General features: G+C 36.7%; 1 protein-coding gene and 1 long non-coding RNA gene across 2 annotated transcripts; one reads left to right on the top strand and one right to left on the bottom strand.

The window, feature by feature from the left end:
- Positions 1-80: 80 nt before the first annotated feature.
- LOC143893608 (uncharacterized) lies at positions 81-2,507 on the bottom strand (the record flags this gene model as incomplete). The annotated part of the gene is made up of 4 exons (XM_077399157.1): positions 81-1,201; positions 1,293-1,847; positions 2,013-2,202; positions 2,290-2,507. Coding segments are annotated over 4 exons (1,143 nt in total), but the record flags the coding sequence as incomplete, so codon positions are not given.
- Positions 2,508-10,430: 7,923 nt separating this feature from the next.
- LOC143893619 (uncharacterized) lies at positions 10,431-18,856 on the top strand. The gene is made up of 2 exons (XR_013255872.1): positions 10,431-11,587; positions 16,503-18,856. It is a non-coding gene; the product is annotated as an uncharacterized LOC143893619 (long non-coding RNA).
- Positions 18,857-19,777: the final 921 nt, after the last annotated feature.

Genomic DNA, 19,777 nt, shown 5'->3' with positions numbered 1-19,777 from the left:
TTTCTAAACCCGCGTATCGATGAAGGATGTTCGTAAGGCGTGTTTATTGAAGTGGAAAGTGGGGTATTATTAAGACTATATTTTGTCCCTCAAACAATTTATTCAAATAAGGTCAAATTTTGTGTTTACAATTGAAAGGTATACGTATTATTTTATTCTAAAGAAACGACGTGCGCAGGTGCGCGCACGCGACAGAACGAAAATATCCCTTGTACCAATATATAAATTTTAGTGCAGTTCTTTCTACATAAATAGTAATCTATTAACTGCATTAGTGCCAATATCTTTCAATGAAAATATTATCACACCGATCTATTATATTACCATAGAACCGAAAAAACTTACATATCCAAGAATAAAAGTAAATGTAAAAAGAAGCAAAATATAACATTTAAAAATCTTGTAGTTACAAAAATAAAATGCTTCATCAGCTTCGCGTTGCATTCTAGAGAAAAAGCAAATATATAAAATCGTCAGGTTTAAAACCGTGTATATTTTAGACCACTCGATCGCATCTGTTAATGTTTTCATTGAATTGCATACGCAAAACAATATTAGAATTGTCGGAAATGTCTTACGAATCTTATCGTAAAAAAGCAACGCTTTGTTATAAAAGCTGAATCATGCATTCTGAGTGAATCATGTCTGTTTTAAGATTGACGATTAATACGCGAAATAATAAGTTAACAATTATATCCTTCTAACAGAAGTATCGACATACTTCTGCAGTATGCAATTGCTTAAATCAATTTAAATAATTGTTTTCTTTGTACTTATCGATTTATCAGTGTATAAAAGATTCAAGCTAATTGAAAAGTGAAGAGTTTGCAAAATCACGTGACTCGTTTTATATATGTGCAAGTATACAAGCGTAGTAACAAAGCGCAACTATGACAAATAAAAGAACAAATAAGCTACGAGAGATAATAAAAGAGAAAGAACGTATGAGGAAAGCGGGCAAAAGAAGTAACAAAACGTAACGTTGTGTCGACGCTCCATTGGTTGGAGTGATTTCGGTTTGTTAATTATCCTCTGCTAAGGTGTTAATTGTCGCGTTGATAGCCAACAGCTGCGCCACAAATGATGAATTGCTCATGACAGTGGCCAGAGCAGAGAGGATATCTACCAAGATATCTTGCGAAATATTGAGTTGTCGAGCACATTCCGCTATCATCTCCATTTCCTCAGTGTCAGGATTTATCTGAAAACAAAGGATATTTCTGCTGTACATTTCAAAATGTCCCCGAAGACAATTCTGATATTAACCTCGAGATTAATATCAAGAGTCGTACCTTACGTGAACCACAGAACTTGTTGAACTCCATCTTGACTCGCTTCTTCCCGTTTCCAGTCTGATAGAAAATCGTGAAGGTCTGCCTGTTGTTTATATCTAGTACGACGGGGAAGTATATGCCGGCGGTGACGTGACCCTTAGTATCTCTGGCAAGAAGACTTCTCTGATTATAAACCAAGTTTCTACGTTCCGTAACGTCAATGGCAGTTAAATATGGCCTTGCCACATAAATGAGAGCGACTTGCGTCGTCTCCAAGGCACCAGGTCGAGTTTTTCTCTCGTGCCACTCGACATAATCGGGATCGTCGGCACACAGACAGTAGTTGTACTCTTTCTTACAGGTCGGCTCATCGGATTGCGTGAACCAGCCCGTGTGAGGGTATAACTTATCGGCCATCACAGTGATAACGCGCGCTACGTGGTAACCGGGATCAAGTAGCATGACGCCGCGGCGTTCGCCAATCTCGATTTTCAGGCACACTAAGACATGCTCCTTCTCGCCGCTATCTGCCGCTGGTGGACCGCCAACATAGCCGGCAATATCACCAATCGTCTGCAACAAAACATTAATATTTATCATAAATATTATTAGCAATTTGGACTGTTTCAAATATTGGCTGGCAAAAAGACTGGGTTTCCCAAGTTATTGAACATCGCATAGCTATATAGTATCGTATCGAGAAACAAGGACACGAAAAATATCTCGGAAATATCTTACCTCTTCACAAGATACTAAGTAGAGGCCACTTGCTATTCCTAGGAACCGTTTATTCAATCCTGTTAATCGATGTAATAATTCAAATCCAAGACCGACGCAAGTATGGTGTTCGTGTGTAATTAGTGGCTGATATTTCCGGTAGAATCGATCCAGCGCACTTTCTCCACTTGCAGTGTAGTCCCTGTAGAACCTGCGTAATCAACATTGCAACTTTATATTGTGTCAAGAAGGGGTAAGGTACATCAGAAGAATAACGACGATATAAGGCGTTACATACCTGAGGAAATTGCCAATAGTGTCATAGCGATGCTCACGCAATAAGCGTTGCGTTTCAAGTTCAACGCTGCCTGCTAATTCCTCGTACTGTTCGACCGTGGAGACGGTCAGGGCTGGTGACTCGTAATGGGCCCAGACCGGCAGGGGTAGCGGAACACCCCTGATCCAGGGCCCGCGTGCCTGCCCCTGTGGCTGGCACCATATCTCTGCCGTCTCGAGTCAACTCGGCCATTCGCTGCCCCAGCGGCCAACCGTTGGCACAAAGCCATGTTCGTCCCTGCAGCTGCTTATTGGCTCTACAGGGCTCTCTCCGTGTTTTATACTCTTCTCTCGCTCTGCGTTCAACATACAAAACAAATCCGTCTTTCATTCTCTATCTTTTATTCTTTAATTACATATCTATGTACATAGGTTTTTCTGTTTAAAGTGAAATAGAAAGATCTTCGTACTGGGGAGAAAGAGGACAATGTAGAAAGCCCAACAACGAAAAATGATAGGAGTATTACGGCAGATTCTCAGTGAACACAATGTCTTAAATTAGGACAGAAGACGTCTTAAAGACGTCATATATTTCGATTTGAGACATGCACATGTTGTCTGGGTTGGTAACAGATTTGATCAGATATGCATCAGTTAGCAGACTGATATCAACTGCATCCGCATTCAGCTTATGTTCTGTCAACAGAGTCTGCTAACGTAATCAGACAGCAGATTGGCAACAGAAACCGCGCAGAGCATGGACGGTTCCTGCGGGATGTGCTTTATTTCTTCCGCCAATCTGCTAATTATATTAGCAGACTCTGTTACATTTGTGTTGGCGTTCTGCCGACATCATGTGATATATCAGAACCGGCATCAAATCTGATCTTTGTGCCAACAAAATTGATAGCAGATACTTAGGAAAATCGGTTTTTGACAGACTTGGCTGTCTGGGGTGCTTTAGAAGCAAGATTGTAAAGATATTTTTGTTATTTCCCTAAGTAGACCACGATTCTCGCGTGAGTTTTTTTGGGGGAAGGGGGGAGGGAAGGAACAGAATGTACCAAGTTCAACAGCGCGCTTTAGAAGCAAGATTGCAAGGATGTCTTTCTGTACTGTCGGGACAATCTCGTATCTGTTTAAAATACTATTTTCTTCGGAGCAATACACAGTTGGGACTCTAACTGCGACGCACGCTAAGACGCGACGACGTTACTCCACCTCCCCCCGGGTGGTCGCGCGCGCGCGAGCGCAAGAAAAACGTTCGCGATTTTACCGTAAGTCCACTGCTATTTGAGCACACGGATCAGCACGGTGCCATAAGACAAGATCTGCGAGATGAGTCCGGAGAAGCGGATCGGATTTGTCGTCGGCTCGGTATCCAACATGGCGGTTAGGCGGTGTGTACGCTCAGAGGACGCGCGTGGCGAATCAATACACGACCAAATAGATACGTGGCGCGTGCCACGTGTCTGCACGTGTCTGATCGTGGCGACCTTCGCTGTGACACGGAGATCCGCGGGATCCCCGTATTCCCCGTCCGTATGCTCGCGTCGCAAAATCTCTCGAGCGGAGACGCGAGGAAAATCTCGCCCGCGGAATTTCTGTCGCGAAAAGGCTTCCCGTACGATTGATGCGAAAACGAACCAATATCTCTCTCCCTCAAAAGGGATCTATCAGTCAAGCTAAGTATAAGCTATAAGTGGTCAGAGACTGACAGAGACCGAGCGAAAACGCGAGGGGACATCGGGAATTCAGGCGGCTTCTCCCCCTTCAGAACCTTTCAATCGAAAGTGGGAGGGGGGAAAGGGCAGATTCACCGAGGACAATCGTCTCGTTATTTACATTCGGCCGCAGGGGGAAGTGATCCGCGCAGTTCCTTGGGCCTAACAAACCCACGGCATTGGCCGTTTTCGGGGCTCGGGGCAGTATTGCCTGAAGGCCATTAAACATACGAAGAAGAAGAAGTTATTTACATTCTCTGTGCGGGCGAACTCCGTTCGCGCCGCGCCGTTACTCGCCGTCGTTAAATGCGCGCGGCAGCGAATACAAGCGAGAGACGAGAGACGAGACGAGAGTCATCGATGACTCGCGAGGGGGAGGCACAATGACTTCGAGGGAAAAGGGCGTGTGAGAATCTTCACGGACGGTTTTGCGGGTAGGGAGAGGGAAGTGCGTTTCCGCGACACAGAGAATTGCGCGTTCTCTTTCGTCCGAATACAAAAGATCTCGAAGAGGGGGGAAAAAAAAGAAAAGCGGAGTAACGACAACGCGGAATCTCGATAATAGTCGATCGAGATCCGCGTAGGCGTCCCTCCGATCGAACGACGCCTCCTCGCACTTACCCATACAACGAGCACACCAAACAAATAAAAACTTTCTCTCCGCGCGAGCTTTGTTCGGCAACTTCACGTATCCGAACCCCAAGTAGAACTGAGAGATGGGACGCGCGAGCGTAAGGTTATATACGTTCGGCAGTCCCTCTTCGTCCCTGCCGCTCTTTCGGTCGTGCCGTGCCCCCCCCTCTCCCACCCTTTCGATCCCTCGCCCACCCGGCCCACCACGCTTGTCATACTTAACGCGTTTCTCCACGTGATCGCGATATACCCGTCATTCTTGACTGAAGTTCTCTAATACTAGTCCAGTCACTATGTACATTTAAAAAAGACATAATTCTGACCCAGGATTTTTCTTTTTGGGGGTGTTGGGGGGATCAAGAAAAGCTTAATCTCAAGTTTTCGACCTTTGTTTCCCGCTTGCTTTTTTTACGGGAGTAAAAAATGTGAAAAATGATTTTTCCGCAATAATTCGGTTTCTAATAAAGTTACAAGGTCGAATCGGAGCTCATTTTAAAGTTTTTTTTACGCTCTACAAATTATGTCGTATGACATTTTTACGTATGATCGATTGTTTTCGAGACATCGAACGAGAAAGGGAAATAAAAAAGTATGAGAGATATTTAGTTTTTTCTTTTTACTCATTATTGTCGTCCAAAATTGCAAAAATGCTTCAAATGAAACTTGTAGAGCGTAAAAAACCTACAATTTTTATTTGTTATTCATTTCATTTCGTTGAAAATTACGCCTTGTAGAGCGCCTCAAAGTGGAGAGTCGTCGCCATCGCGTCAGCGATAAAGTATTTCTTTCTTATAAACTTACTTCACAAATATTGTCACTTAGATATAAAACTGCACGCTTTCATGTATTCTTCAATGAAACGGTAAGTGTAATTAAGAAAACTTGACGGTTTCAAAATAGCTACAATAATTTCAGGCTTTGCAAGATTTATTTGCAACTTTGAGGCGTAGTGCGATATGGAATTTTCAACGAAATTAAAGTAATAAATAAGAACATTTTACGAATTTTATTGCTGTGCAAGTTTTATTTGAAGCGTTTATACAGATTCGTGTGCGAAAAACGATAAAATAGAAAAAAACGAACAAAAATGCTCAATTTTTCCTTTTCTCTTTCGATATCTCGAAAACTATCGATCGTACGCCAAAATATCACTGAACGTAACTTGTAGAGCGGGAAAAATCCTATAAAAAACACCTATTATGTTACTTATTTGCGTCAATGAAGTCGGAAATCTTAGCGAAAGCGTTCGGTGCCGCGTATCGACGTAACCAACGCGCCGCTAACGCGATGACGACGACTCTCCACTTTGAGGCGCTCTACAAGGCGTAATTTTCAACGAAATAAAATAAATAACAAATAAAAATTGTAGGTTTTTTTACGCTCTACAAGTTTTATTTGAAGCATTTTTGCAAGTTCGGACGACAATAATGAGTAAAAAGAAAAAACTAAATATATCTCTCTCATACTTTTTTATTTCCCTTTCTCGTTCGATGTCTCGAAAACAATCGATCATACGTAAAAATGTCATACGACATAATTTGTAGAGCGTAAAAAAAGCTTTAAAATGAGCTCCGATTCGACCTTGTAACTTTATTAGAAACCGAGTTATCGCGGAAAAACCATTTTTTCACATTTTTTACTCCCGTAAAAAAAGCAAGCGGGAAACAGAGGTCGAAAACTTGAGATTAAGCTTTTCTTGAGCCCCCCAACACCCCCCAAAAGAAAAATCCTGGGTCAGAATTATGTCTTTTATAATCCGTTTTTTTGTACATAGTGACTGGACTATACAGCGTACAGCGGCACCGCAAGGATGCAATTATCTCGCGCCGATAACGTGCCCAAGGCCTTTCGTTTCTCCTCGTTTTCTTTTCTTTTGTTTTTTCCGCGCTACTTCGCCATTATTTGCGCATTTCGTGTTTATTTGTAAGCGATTCGAGGAATAATATTAAAAGCGTCCTACGAAGAGAGAAATTCGGGGAATTTTAACCAGTAGCGATAATTTAAATTCCATTTAAATTCGACATTTAACTTTATAGATTTCAAAAACAGTAGATTCAACTTGAATTCAGAATTACACTTTTGCGTAATCGATCGATCTTTTGATTTTATCGATACATATGGAACGTGAAGGTGTCGACGGATTAACTAGTTGCCTCGTGAAGTTGCTGCTTTTCTCAAATAATTATAATGCACGAATGACATATCATTCAATGTATACGAAAAATAATTGCACAAGACTTATTTTACGTTTAAATTTAAAACACCGACAAAATTTCGACAGATCTGTCTGAAAATAAATACGTTCCTTTTGAAGCTTGAAAACTGTTTTCTTTTTCTTTGTCTGCCACTCGCGCACAAAGAAAATAATTGTTGCCTTTATAAAACACATTCGACATTTCGAAGAAATCACTCAGAGACACGTGGCGCATTCACTCCAGTGAACTATACTGGAATGTGTTGGAATGTGAACTTTACTTTAGAAGAAAACGGGACGAAAAGATGCAAAATTATAACCAGAAGAACTATAATCGTTTTTTTCTATTGTTGTACTCTTCGAGAACAATAAACTATTGACCAATCAAAATTCGCTAAACAAAGACATAAACAATCCCTATTATTTCCTAATCAACAACCCCTTTTTCTTCTTGCTGCCCGTGCGCTAAGCATATGGCTGCGTCGACATTCCAGTATAGTTCACTGGTTCGCTCGTTACTATTCATTATAATCGCCCACGCGTAGTGCACATATGTGTATAGCATATGTGCGTATTTATATATACGAATAGAAATAAGGGCGCCAGCTGTTTCGTAGAAAATATATACTTGTCATGGAATGTTTTTTAAAGATTGCAGCTTATGGCGGTCGAGGTCACGCTCGAGTGCGATTGGTCGATGAAACGTCACGCCTCCCGAAATTCTCAGCTGTTTCGTATCGCGCGAATGTGTCTGCGGTGAACGTTCGACGTTGCCTCCTGACGTCACGAGATCAACGGTAACGGCCGCTTTCACGAAATACGTGGGCGAGTCCGCGACGCGAAGTGCTTTGCTGGGCAGTGCCGGCTCTACGCGCGGGTCGGACCCGATGCTTAGGGGCGAAGAGGGGGAGGAGAAAATGCAAGAAAAATATTTCATCTGCCGATTTGTTATTTTTAATCGATCCTCGCGAGCGGGGAAACTATACGTTGAGTAACACCTTTGTTCGACTTCAGAGTCCACACGTCCGCGCGAACAAGGTCCTTCAGTGGCTATTTCGAATGGCCTTGAACGTCGCGCGATTACGCGGCTTCAATTAGCGCGACGCGCGGTCGTCATGGAAAATTTTAATAAGCGGTCTCTTCATCAGGAAATTGCCAAACCGATAAATCGTTACGAGCAACCGTTATACGTAATATATTTTGTTGCGCGTTGCGCAAGTTTTCGCGCGAATAACTTTTGCCTTCGTGCCGAGACGTTTGTCGTAATTGTCGTCCAACGGAACGGACTACGTCAACTGCTTATTGCCAAATTTCAAACACGTGGACAACACGGTCTCGCCGACGAATCCGTGTTATTGCTTCTTTAGATTACTTACGTCGGTATCGATCCGAAATTTTATTAGATATTATTATTAACAAAATTATTCGCCAGCTATCTTTCTTTGTCATTATATAATAACGAAAACGCTGAATTTCTAAACGGATTTCGTTATCGAAAGAGTAAAAATGGCATGTAATCTTGCAAATGCGGTCGCTGATGATCGCAAATGCGGGAAGCGACAAGACGTTATATATATATATATATATATATACTTATGGACAGCTGTGGCTTTCGAAATTCACAGTTTATCTGAATGTCAGCGATTCTTTTTGCACGCTCGCCTTATTTCGCGACATTCACAATATATCTCGCTAGATCGATGACGGCTCTCGGCGACGTCGCCGGCCTCTTCGCACGGACAATAAAGAAATGCAAGGCTGTGTCTGCGTTAACACGACTATCGTCCACGTGATTATTATATGACCCGATTAAGTAGAACCTACGGCGTAGTATAAAACGCCATTCGTACATGAGAATTGGATATGGCCCAATCGCCCCGCATTCTCCACGTGCTGCATGCGTAGAACACGTTTTCCGCGTCGTATCTGTTACGGCGCGGCGCAATTTCTGTCTATTAGCATTTTCGAGCCGACATACGGAAAACATCCCTTTGCAATATATTGCGCAAGAGCGTCTCGTTTCTGATGACTTTCGGCGTACCGAGAACCGAACACGGCCAGCTTATAGGTATTATACACGTGCCACGTCATCGACGGATTTAATGTTATTTGACTTTGCTGGCAGCGGACGCGTTATTATTGCGCTACGTTTGTTGATTTTTGCAATCTTATATTATATACAGTTATATAATAATAACAATAATAATAATAAATATTATATATATGTATGTATTTTTTCGTTATAACTTCTGTATAATTTATTTTCGTATATATAAGAAAAATAATTAGAATAATAACTTTTGCATTTTTTTTTACAAGAAGTAAAAAAGATCCCGCACAATTTATATGAAAGTTTTCGGTTACAAGTGCAAACTCGTATAGACTAACATACGAACACGGTTCTTGCGAAAGAGAGTTTTAAATGCTTATAATTCAGAAACTAATCATAGAAAGTTGATAAAATTTGAGACTTTTCATCAGGGACACAAGAACTATATACGACATATCACTTTTTTTCATATAAATCGTGCGGGGTCCTTATTGCAATTAAATTACATAATATTCTATATATAATCATTTTATATATAATTGTTTATATGTAATTATATATGGGCAATTTTTTCTCACTTTCTCAAACTTTATTTTTTATTTAAAAAAAAAAATGCGAAAATTATCCTTTTAATTATTTTTCAATTTTTCTTTTTATTATTTTTCTTGTATATGCGCAAACAGAGATTATACAAGAGAAGGAAAAAAAATATATATGGATATATTTTATACATAATTATATATAAAATTTTTTTCTAAGCCTTTTTTTTGTATAAAATTGTTCTTGAATGTAATTGACATCAATTTATCTAAATTGAAATATTATTCGCAAATGCATGTACACACACGAATAATATCGGACCATGTATTTTTATGTTTATATACGACCCTATGTATTAAGTAAACACCTAAATTTGCATAGTAAGGCATCAAAATGCTCCCACGCCGTAAACCATATAATATATAATTTATATAACAGTGTAAAATCGATTAGAAACGATGTTTGTTACGTAGGAGCAATTAATTGAAGTATCTGCCGTCGGTGATTGATAAAGGCGGTTCTTTGTGTTTCATTCGGGATTATTATGACTCACGCCAATGACGTAAACCGCATGATATATGTTTATCATTCGCAGTAGATATACACTCACACACATACGTGTGTGCATTAAGTGATTGTTGCGATATTTGCGAAAATATACGAAACGATGCTTTTGCGTTCCCCTCTATTCGATCTCGCCCGGTAATTTCAGCTTAAAATACTCCCAGATCGTATATCGACGTGAGATGTGTAGTTATAACACGACAAATATTTCACAGGGTGTTTCGCGCTCTCTGAAGTTCCGAGCGCATTTTAAATATTGAAAAACAGGAACGTAGAAAAGAATATTAACCCGTTGAGGTCACACCTCCTAAAAGTAACGTAGAGGTCACATGGGGTCCAATGGATCCCAGGCTTTTTTTTATATTTTTTTTTCTTAAAAGTATACTATTTTGAGAGTAAAACGCAGGAAGCTTTTTTGCTCTATCTCAAAAAATTTTGATGAATATTGACCCCACAACAGTTGCCATTGGCGTTCTTTTTGATGTATCGACTCAAACCTTGAATTGGAATTTAGTTTATGTGTGTGACTTTCTCTTTATAATCCAATAATTGTTTAAATTTTTTTATGTTGAAAAAACGCAAAAAAAATTTTTTTTTGAGAAATTTGACTCTTTTCACGAAAATATTCATCAAAATTTTTTGAGATAGAGCAAAAAACTTCCTGCGTTTTACTCTCAAAATAGTATACTTTTAAGAAAAAACAAAAAAAAAAGCCTGGGGTCCACTGGACCCCATGTGACCTCAACGGGTTAATTCTGGAGGTCGATTGTGTATCTTGAAAGGTGAAATTCACAAGGTGAAAATTACAAAAGTGAACGGATTTACTAAATTTCAACATAAGAATTAAATTATAGATATATTCTGGTGAATTTTTTTTCTTACTTTTGTAATTTTTACCTCGTTTCAAGATACACAAATCGACCCCCTGATTTTTAAAACATATCGCGTATTGCCTTCTCCTAAATAAGAGAGAACTTCGTGATTTTCGTCCTAAACATATTCGATCTTATCGTCAACTATAGGCCTGCAAACTGCAATTGGTTGCGGAAAATCATATAAGCTTATATTCGCGAACACGGCTGTCGTGGCTTCCTTTCCCTCGCGTTATTGGCCGCGAGAATGCGGTTGAATGCTTTTTTCTGATGAGTCAGGAAACGAGGAACTTGTTCGATCGAACAGACCGGATCTAAGTTTCACGAAATACGCGATCTCAACGGTCAGCGGGACGTGTACGTATTTGTTTGGCGATCGCAATTCTACCTCGGCCTGCAATGCTTGCGTAAGCGCGAACAAGCACGCGTCGCGCGTCGGTGTGATGATAGAGGAATGTATAACATACGTACCAGGTGTTCGCGAGAAAATTATATGGCTCAAGGAAAAGGTTGCGTGATAAAAGGACAGCGCAGTGCAACGCGCTGCAGAAATGTAAAATTGCGGCGCAATTTCGCTGCGCCGCGCCCCGTCAAGCGGAAAATTCGTACGAGCGTCTCGACGAGCGTGATGTATATACCTATAGTAATATGTGTGTCGTCGCACATATTTGTCGACTTGTTTGCACGAATCGTAAACGATAATGGTTTTTCGAAATCTTTGCTTTTGTGACGTGAGACACCAGGTTTGTCAGTTCATATTTGTGGAAAATATTCAAAAAATTTGCAGGGGCGTATATGATAAAGTTAAGACATTAATAAAAACAACATGCATGCCTAAAATATGTTTTAAGGACATCTTTAAAACTTTTTGAATAGACTTCTGAAAGTTGTCTTTTATAAGACATTTTTTGGAGCAGATAGTTATTATATTTTATTGACTGTAACATTTACCGATTAAATATGACGATTACATATGACAATAGCTAATTTGAATATAACATAGTGTAAAGGGCTTTTCTTACAATAGCTTATAAAATATTTATTGCCAATTAATTTGCTACTCAGATATTTTGCATTATTTAATGTCACAACGACACAATTAAAGGCAAAGCTGTTTAGAAACGCGTTAACAAGAGAAAAACTACGAGATAGAAGCTAGAATTATCTGATAAATCGATATACCAGCTAGATAATTAATTTTATGTAACTTTGCTAACGACAAAACTGATTTTTGCATTGTAATAGATAGATTGTTATCAAAGTTACGTAAATATTAAATTATATACCGAGTTATCTCAAGCAATATTAACTCTTCTTCCGTATTTTTCTCTTGTTATTGCGTTTCGGTATCATTAATTTTTATTTCACGATATGTCTGAAAATAATCCAAAATAAAATGTCTTATAAGATGTTTTAATAGTTTTTGAGTATTTTTTGTGGTCAACTTTGCATATAACTAATTTAATTAACCGTGTACAAATACGCAAATGTATTGCGCATTAAAAAACTGTATACACATATATTGCAGTTGAAATCATATCTTATCTAATCTGAAATGGATTAGTCATTACGATGTTTTTAATGACGTGCGTCATTATTTTTACTTGGTAGACACCCGCTGTTCTCGTTATCGAATATTTACTATGTAAAAACTTAGAAAAAAGTTGCGGCTTGATGAGATACAGAAAGCAAGTCAAGTGGGTGATGAGAGGCTCTGATTTTTATTCTTAATTATCTGATAACAATATGAAAATATGAAACTGAAAATCAGTAGAATAGTTAATTGAATCTCTTATCTTCAATAAGGTATTACCAGAGATACGATCTATCTTACAAATAATTGCGTTCGTAATCCAAGTTTCTGGAAAATTTATAAGACACCATTTCACCGGTCGCTTTGCGCGATTTACGCAAATCTTATTAACGAGCAAGGTAACTGCGCTTAAATGAAATTTAGCTTTTAATCCTACGCCAACGATAATACGACTATTTCGAGGAATAGGTTTCACATGATATTTCAGGAACAAAGCGCAGCTTTCACATTTAATTAATGTTAAATATTTTTCAAAATAGTGAAAGTTTTTGTGCATGGTTAACACATATATGTTCCTTCGTTATCTAACACTTTACATATATATATAGCTGTCTTAATTAAATATATAATATCTATATATTGTCTACTTATAATTGTATTTAAATATGAATGCACACTCAGAATCGTTAACCCTTTTGCGTGATTTTATCGCATGTATACGTTGTTATTGATAAAGGTATACGTTCTGATAAGCGCCCAAAATTACGTATTAAGGCATTATTAATGAGTTCGGGTCGTGACGTCGAAATGACATCTTTGCCGACATTTTGACGACAAAATAATGACAAGTTACGTCAGCTTGCTACTTCTGGGGTATAGATCAATATCTTTAATTTCATATCGATATAATATATATATCATTTTCAAAATGCGTGAATTATAAGAGAAAGAAGAAGTGAACAAAGTATAAACAAACGCGTTGAGTATTTTCGCGCTTGTTTATACTTTTGAACATCGACCGCAGGGGTTCGATTCTTGAATTCATTCGCGCGTAAGAGAAACGCTCGCAAATTCTCGCGCTTACAGAAAAGTTGCAAGTTGATTGATTATCGCATGGCTTTTAGCCAATCAACCTTGTAGATTCTTCGCAAAAACGAAATTTGCACACACGTTTATCTAGCGAATGAATTCAAGAATCGGGCCCCTTTAATCTCGTACCTGGACGCGCAATTGTTCGGCGCGGGTCACGTGACGCCGCAGAGCCAATCGCCATGCATTTCGCGCGATTGTGGCGGCCGTTAAAGGCCTTTGCACAATGCCAGACAACAGGCAAAATAGGAACAGAGAATAGAAATCAGAAATCATGTTTAAATGCAGAACAAACAGTTACTACGAGCGTTACTTCTGTAGTAACTTACGATAATTTACTCGTTTACGCGGAGTAAATTATTATAAGTTAATTACTACAAAAGTTAATTTATACTACAAAATATCCCGTTTACGCGAAGGAATTATCATATAAAAGTTACTACAAAAATAACGCTCGCGTAAACGTAGTATATTACACTGAAAAAAATTGCTAGATTCAAGAAAATTAAATTTGAATCAAGAAAACCATTGTTTTGACTATTTGCAAGAAAACTATTTTCATAATTTGAAACATTTATTTTTTGAAAGAAAAAAAACATTTATTAATGTAGAAAAATGATTTCTTTAAAAAGTAAGTAAATGTTATTTATTAAACAAAAAGTATATACTTCAATTGAATAACTAATATTTTAAACTATAAAACGCATTACAAAATAAAAGAAATTTTGTTTTTCAAATAAGTATGCAAATGTTTAAAATAAGTAAATCTTTTTTTTAATGAATTAAAAGGTTTGATTTTTTTCTACAGTAGTAATAAAAAAAATATTTTTAAACCAAAAAACTGCTATTTTGAACAAAAAAAATCATTACTAAAATTAAAAAAGTAATTTTTTGTTTTAAGTAAATTGTTAGTTGAATTAAATAAGCAATACATTTTATAAACTTTCAATAACAAAATATATTTTCAAATAAAAAAACTCATTTTTCAAAAAAAGAAAATATATTTTCAAAATAAAAAAATTTATTTTTAAATGAAAACCATGTTTACTAAGTTTGAAAAACGATATCATTTTTGAAATAAATTATTTTTTTCTATATAATAAGAAAGTTAATTTATAAATCTACAGCAACAAAATATATTTTTAAATTAAAAAACCTATTTTTTTTTCAAAAAAAAAAAAAAAAAATGTTTGAACCAATTTGAACAAATAATTTTTAAAAGCACTACATGAAAAATAAGAATTTTAACCTAAAAAAGAATTATACAGATTTATAATTTAAAATTGAATAATATATGTGGGTGAGCACGCCCTGACTGGCGACTCTGAGTGAGAACACTGGGATTGGAGAAACTCTGCTGAGCGGCCCTAGTTATAGGAATCGATGTCGAATTTTAATTACGCGAAAATGATACTGGCGATGCGCCGCGTAGCGGGCGCGAGCCAAACTCTCGCCGCGCAAATAAATATTTATTTAACTCAAAATATTTAATATTTCAATGTAATGTATTTATTTCATCGAAAAATATTTTTTTATCAGTGTATCTATTCTATACTTTTGATACTGATAGATTCTAGTTCAGTTCTCTGTCTGACGTCGCACGTTTAACCACGTGTAATCGTTGTAATCATAATCGATATAGTAATCTGAATATAACAAACTCTGATTTATCACCCGCCAACATTTACTAAATCATAATATTTTTATTTCTTTCATTGAAGAAAATATATTTTTATATTTTTTATTTTATAAACAATTAAATACTTTTAAAGCGCATCACTAACCTACATAGGTTAATGACGCGCTTTAAACAATTAAATACTTTTAGTCATTTTGAGCAAAAACGCTTTAATTGAGCCTTATTTCATCGAAATCGGAGAGGAGTGAGTTTTCCTTCAGCTTTACTAAAATAGGAAAAAAAATAGGTAGGGTGCATATTTTTCGGGCTCCCCCGATTGATTATCACTGTCGGAGTCACAACAAAGGTTTTTACCTCGGTTTTTACCAAGAAAACCACAAGAAAATATCAAAATTCGGAAAAGAGCCTATTCTGAAGAATTACCGCAAAGTATCTAATTTTTTTAAATAAAGAAATTTAGTTTGTAAATTTAATAAAATATTTATTTAACACTTGTTTTATTAATATATATATATTAAAAAAGGCAATGCTTTTCATGTTAAAAAACAAATTGCTGTTTTTGAGAAAATAATATTTAAATTAAAAATTTGTATACTTAAAAACAAAAAAATAAAATGTTAAACAAATATATTTCTAATATTTAAATACATATTTACAAGTATAAAATAAATTTTTTATAAAGTTACAAAATATTTCTTTAAATCAAGAAAATAATACTAAAATAAATATGTTTACTTAATATAAACAAATTTTTTTTCAGTGTACTTGTTGCTAACAAATCATAGCACTTGAATTTTGCTTCCTCATAGAGAAAGCTTTGTTTTCGTAAAAAAAATTTTTTTTGTTTTTCTGAATGTGTTCAGAATATGTTCTAAAATGTCGAAAAATTGTAATTTAAAAAAATGTGTGTGTGTGTGTGTGTGTGTGTGTGTGTGTGTGTGTGTGTGTGTGTGTGTGTGTGTGTGTGTGTGTGTGTGCGCTAAATTTACCGAAATTTCTATAACTCTAGAACTAATCAACCAAATCTTAACGAATTATATATGAAATAGGGGTAGAAAAAACTGAAGAATATAATAGAATTAATAAAAATTGCTAATAATCAAGGGGTTTTTTTAAATAAAATTTTGAATTTGCAGAAATAGTTTATGCTTTAATTTCCGCAAATTTGGAGATATCGGGCTTCTTTATAGTTTTTAAGTGTGCAAGTAGAACCCTTTGCTCACAAAGCTTCCTCTATGAGAAAGCCAAAAAAATAAATACTAATAATTATACATTAAATAAAATAAAAGCTTCCTCATATACATTAAATTTATACATTAAATAAAATAAGCTTCCTGTAATAATGAGGAAGCAATGTGCAAGTTTGTAATTTGCACCCTTTTTTTTCTTTTTTTAGGTTGTAATTAACGAATTTTTGGTTTGCCTGACCTTGTGCAAGGGCCTTAAGGGGATGCTAAAGCTAAGGTCGAACTTCCTCGACGTCGGTAATGTCAACTCTGTCAACTAAAAGCAAAGGCCGAACTGATATTGGAGACCTCGCGTGGTGACAACACGAAACTCCGGTTTCAGTGTTACCAACTAATTTCAGGTTCTATGAAGTGGTGTATGTCCGTACACGTACACACACCACTGAATTGCTCACACGGACGCACGGTGGAGAGACATATGCTATAGACGCGGCAACGCCGCGCGGCGTTGCCGCGTCTTGGATTCTTTAGCAATACGGCCTGAACCTGAAAATGCTTTCTGGCCGTCCGCGTAGCAGAAGGCAGTAACGTATCAAGGCTGATAAGCACCCGCTTTTTATAAATTACATATATTCTTATGCACACATGCGTATATATATATAATATCTATCTAATTATTATGTGTATGTTTATAATTGTCTGATGACAAATAATAACAGTAGCACAATTGAGAATGTGAATTAGTATACATAGTATATATTGACGCGGGTACTTATTAGACTTGGCAATTTACTGCATCTCTTGCACCTCAAATAATTTTTTTCTTGTAATGTAAATGAATGATGTAAAACTATTTCAAAGGATCTATCGATCCATTCTTGATGGGGTAAAACAATAACTTCTATAACACAAATGCAATAAATATTAAATTTATATAGTATTGATTTATTACACTCAGTCTCTTAGCATCAGAGTAGAGCGGGTAACGCAGCTGATGAACAGTATAGATAACAAACTGAATAAAAATCTTAATTATTATAACATAATGATATTAAGAATTAAGATTTTTATTCAGTTTGTTAATTATCTATAACTGCATAACGTGTGCAGTTTACGCCGAAGCGGCTGTTTTAACGCGAGCGATATGTTTCGTCGACGGATGATTAGCTATAAATTATGATTGTATACAGAATACTGGATATTTGCGTAAAGTATCGTTGCCTCGCGAATAAAGTCGAAGGACCGTCGGGAAGAGGAAACTCGCGGTGCTTTCATTTCCCTTCCGAGTGCGCTTTTCAATCTTTTATCCGTTTTCGCCCTCGTCTTCGTTTCCATTGTTAGTATGCGACAGCCGTTACTGCACTCCATGAAGAGTATCATTGCTTTGTCGAATAATACATAAGCAAAAGAGATGTTTTTCCTTGTGCTTAGAAATCCAAACAGATTTGATTTCGAGAATCATAAAGAAATTGTATTGTGTTACTTTCTTTCCATCGCGGCGAGTACCTAATCGTTTTTATACATTTATAGTTTACAAGTATACAGAGTACTTGAAAAGAAAGAAAAAAGGTGATCGTCGCGTTTTTTTTTTCACAGAGACGGGCAAACGTGTAACTGTGTTCACGTTGCCCGACTAAATCAAACTCGGATGCTACTAAGTATTTAGTTTTTATCCATCGGGACTTTAGGGTGCCGCGAATGCTGATATCAAGAATAATTATAATTTATCTTAGTGGAGTACGTACATCTTTACGGCTTAGAAACGAAGACGATGACGAACGCTTCCGTTCTTGTCCCAAAATTGTTTTCGTTTTCTTTTGTAGCGAACGTTTCGAGGAATTTGCTTACGACGGTTCGTTAGCGGTAATTAACGATTATACGGAGCCGTCATATTTTCCACAACGCGTCGGGAAAAAATTGAATGATTTCTATATGTATTCAGAGAATGTTGATTCATCATATTATTCTTCCAAACTTGCTTTCTCCTTTTAAAAATTTACACCAAGAGAAACTTTTGTTACATATTATTTTATTTTGATTTTTTTTAACATCTTTATTTTTTAAAAAAGAAACGAAAACCGTAGAAGAAAATTATTAAACTTATCTTTATCGTGTTGGAAATTCATTCAATTTTATCGCTACGTGTCTCAACTTCTCTTGTTAAAAACAAAAACTAATTTATAGCTTTATGATTTTACATATAATTGTTAAATTTCAGTTTTGTCAGATGCGATTTGTGCGAGCTTATTTCGTGGAGCAAATATTTTGTTGCGTTTTTTAGAAAATGTTCATCCGATCATTAGCGAAGCGACGCGATCCATTTATATTCGATCACGAGGGACTGCGCAAATTTTCGCATTATTTGCGGATTTTATAACTTTATTGACAAGTATAAGATCTAAGATCTTTCGCATAACTGATTTACGATTAAACTTGCGCTTTATTGAGGCTCAGATGTACACCCGTCTGTATCACGTCAATAAAAATCTGGCTGCAAAACGTGTATGAATTCATTCGTTTAGCAAAGGATGCGCGTTGACCTTAGAAGTGCACGTTGGAATTTCATCCGGAGGGAAAAAACTTTGTCGCATTTTTTTAATCTTTCTGATTCTCAAAATACATTCTTCGTGTATATTTTTTGTGCAATGCTCATAATATTATTTGATTTTTGTAGATTAATTTTCTTTTCATGAAATATATTTTGGCAACTATGCCGTCTATAGAAAGAAATCTGTCGGACCTGTGCTAACTCGGACCACGTGCGTTTCTGACGTTTAAATATTAGTGAAATTCGGTTAGAGAGAGAGTGATTGAATTCTCTTAGAAAACAAAAAAATGACCTGTCTCGTTTTTTGATAGAAATTCGATAGAGATGCTAAATATTAATTTATTAGGTGCGTTCGGGAAGACGCTATTAGTGCTATTTGCTTATTTTATCCTTGTTTTACACCTGATGAAGCGATAAAGATAGAATGATGCAATAGCGCTAATAGCGCGCTTCCCGAACACAGCCATTGTGTTATAAATTCGACGTTCGCTTTTCGCGTGAGACTAGCTGGCATCGGCTTCCTATTTCGCTAAACGGGCCTTTTTCAGTAGGATACGTTTCTTTCATTATAATATAGAGAGGAGAAGAAGCTATAGGGATAGATACACATACATTTTGTACGACAATATCGGGGGTCTACCGTTTGTATAATACGATTATTTTTTCTCTGGGCCTGGAGCCTCGTCCACGATGACGATATCGCGGACACGGGATGTCTCCAGGATCGTGCTCCGATTACTTTGTACTAAGAATAATTTTGCATAAATTCCTTTTGTGCCTTTTATATCACATGTATTTTTCAAGCAAAGTTCATTTGTAGAATTTACGCGATGGAAGATATATATAAGGCGTACCGCGCCAAATCGGACACCATTTGGGTTTTGCATCTCCGATTTTTTTGAAAATTTTTTATGTTATAGTATTAGTTGAAAAAGA

This window comes from Temnothorax americanus, unplaced genomic scaffold (genome assembly GCF_048541705.1).
Source record: "Temnothorax americanus isolate GAGA-0224 unplaced genomic scaffold, ASM4854170v1 Scaffold123, whole genome shotgun sequence".
Taxonomy (NCBI): Eukaryota; Metazoa; Arthropoda; class Insecta; order Hymenoptera; family Formicidae; genus Temnothorax; species Temnothorax americanus.
Note: the sequence above shows the minus strand (reverse complement) of the source record. Positions and strands in the feature narration are given on the sequence as shown.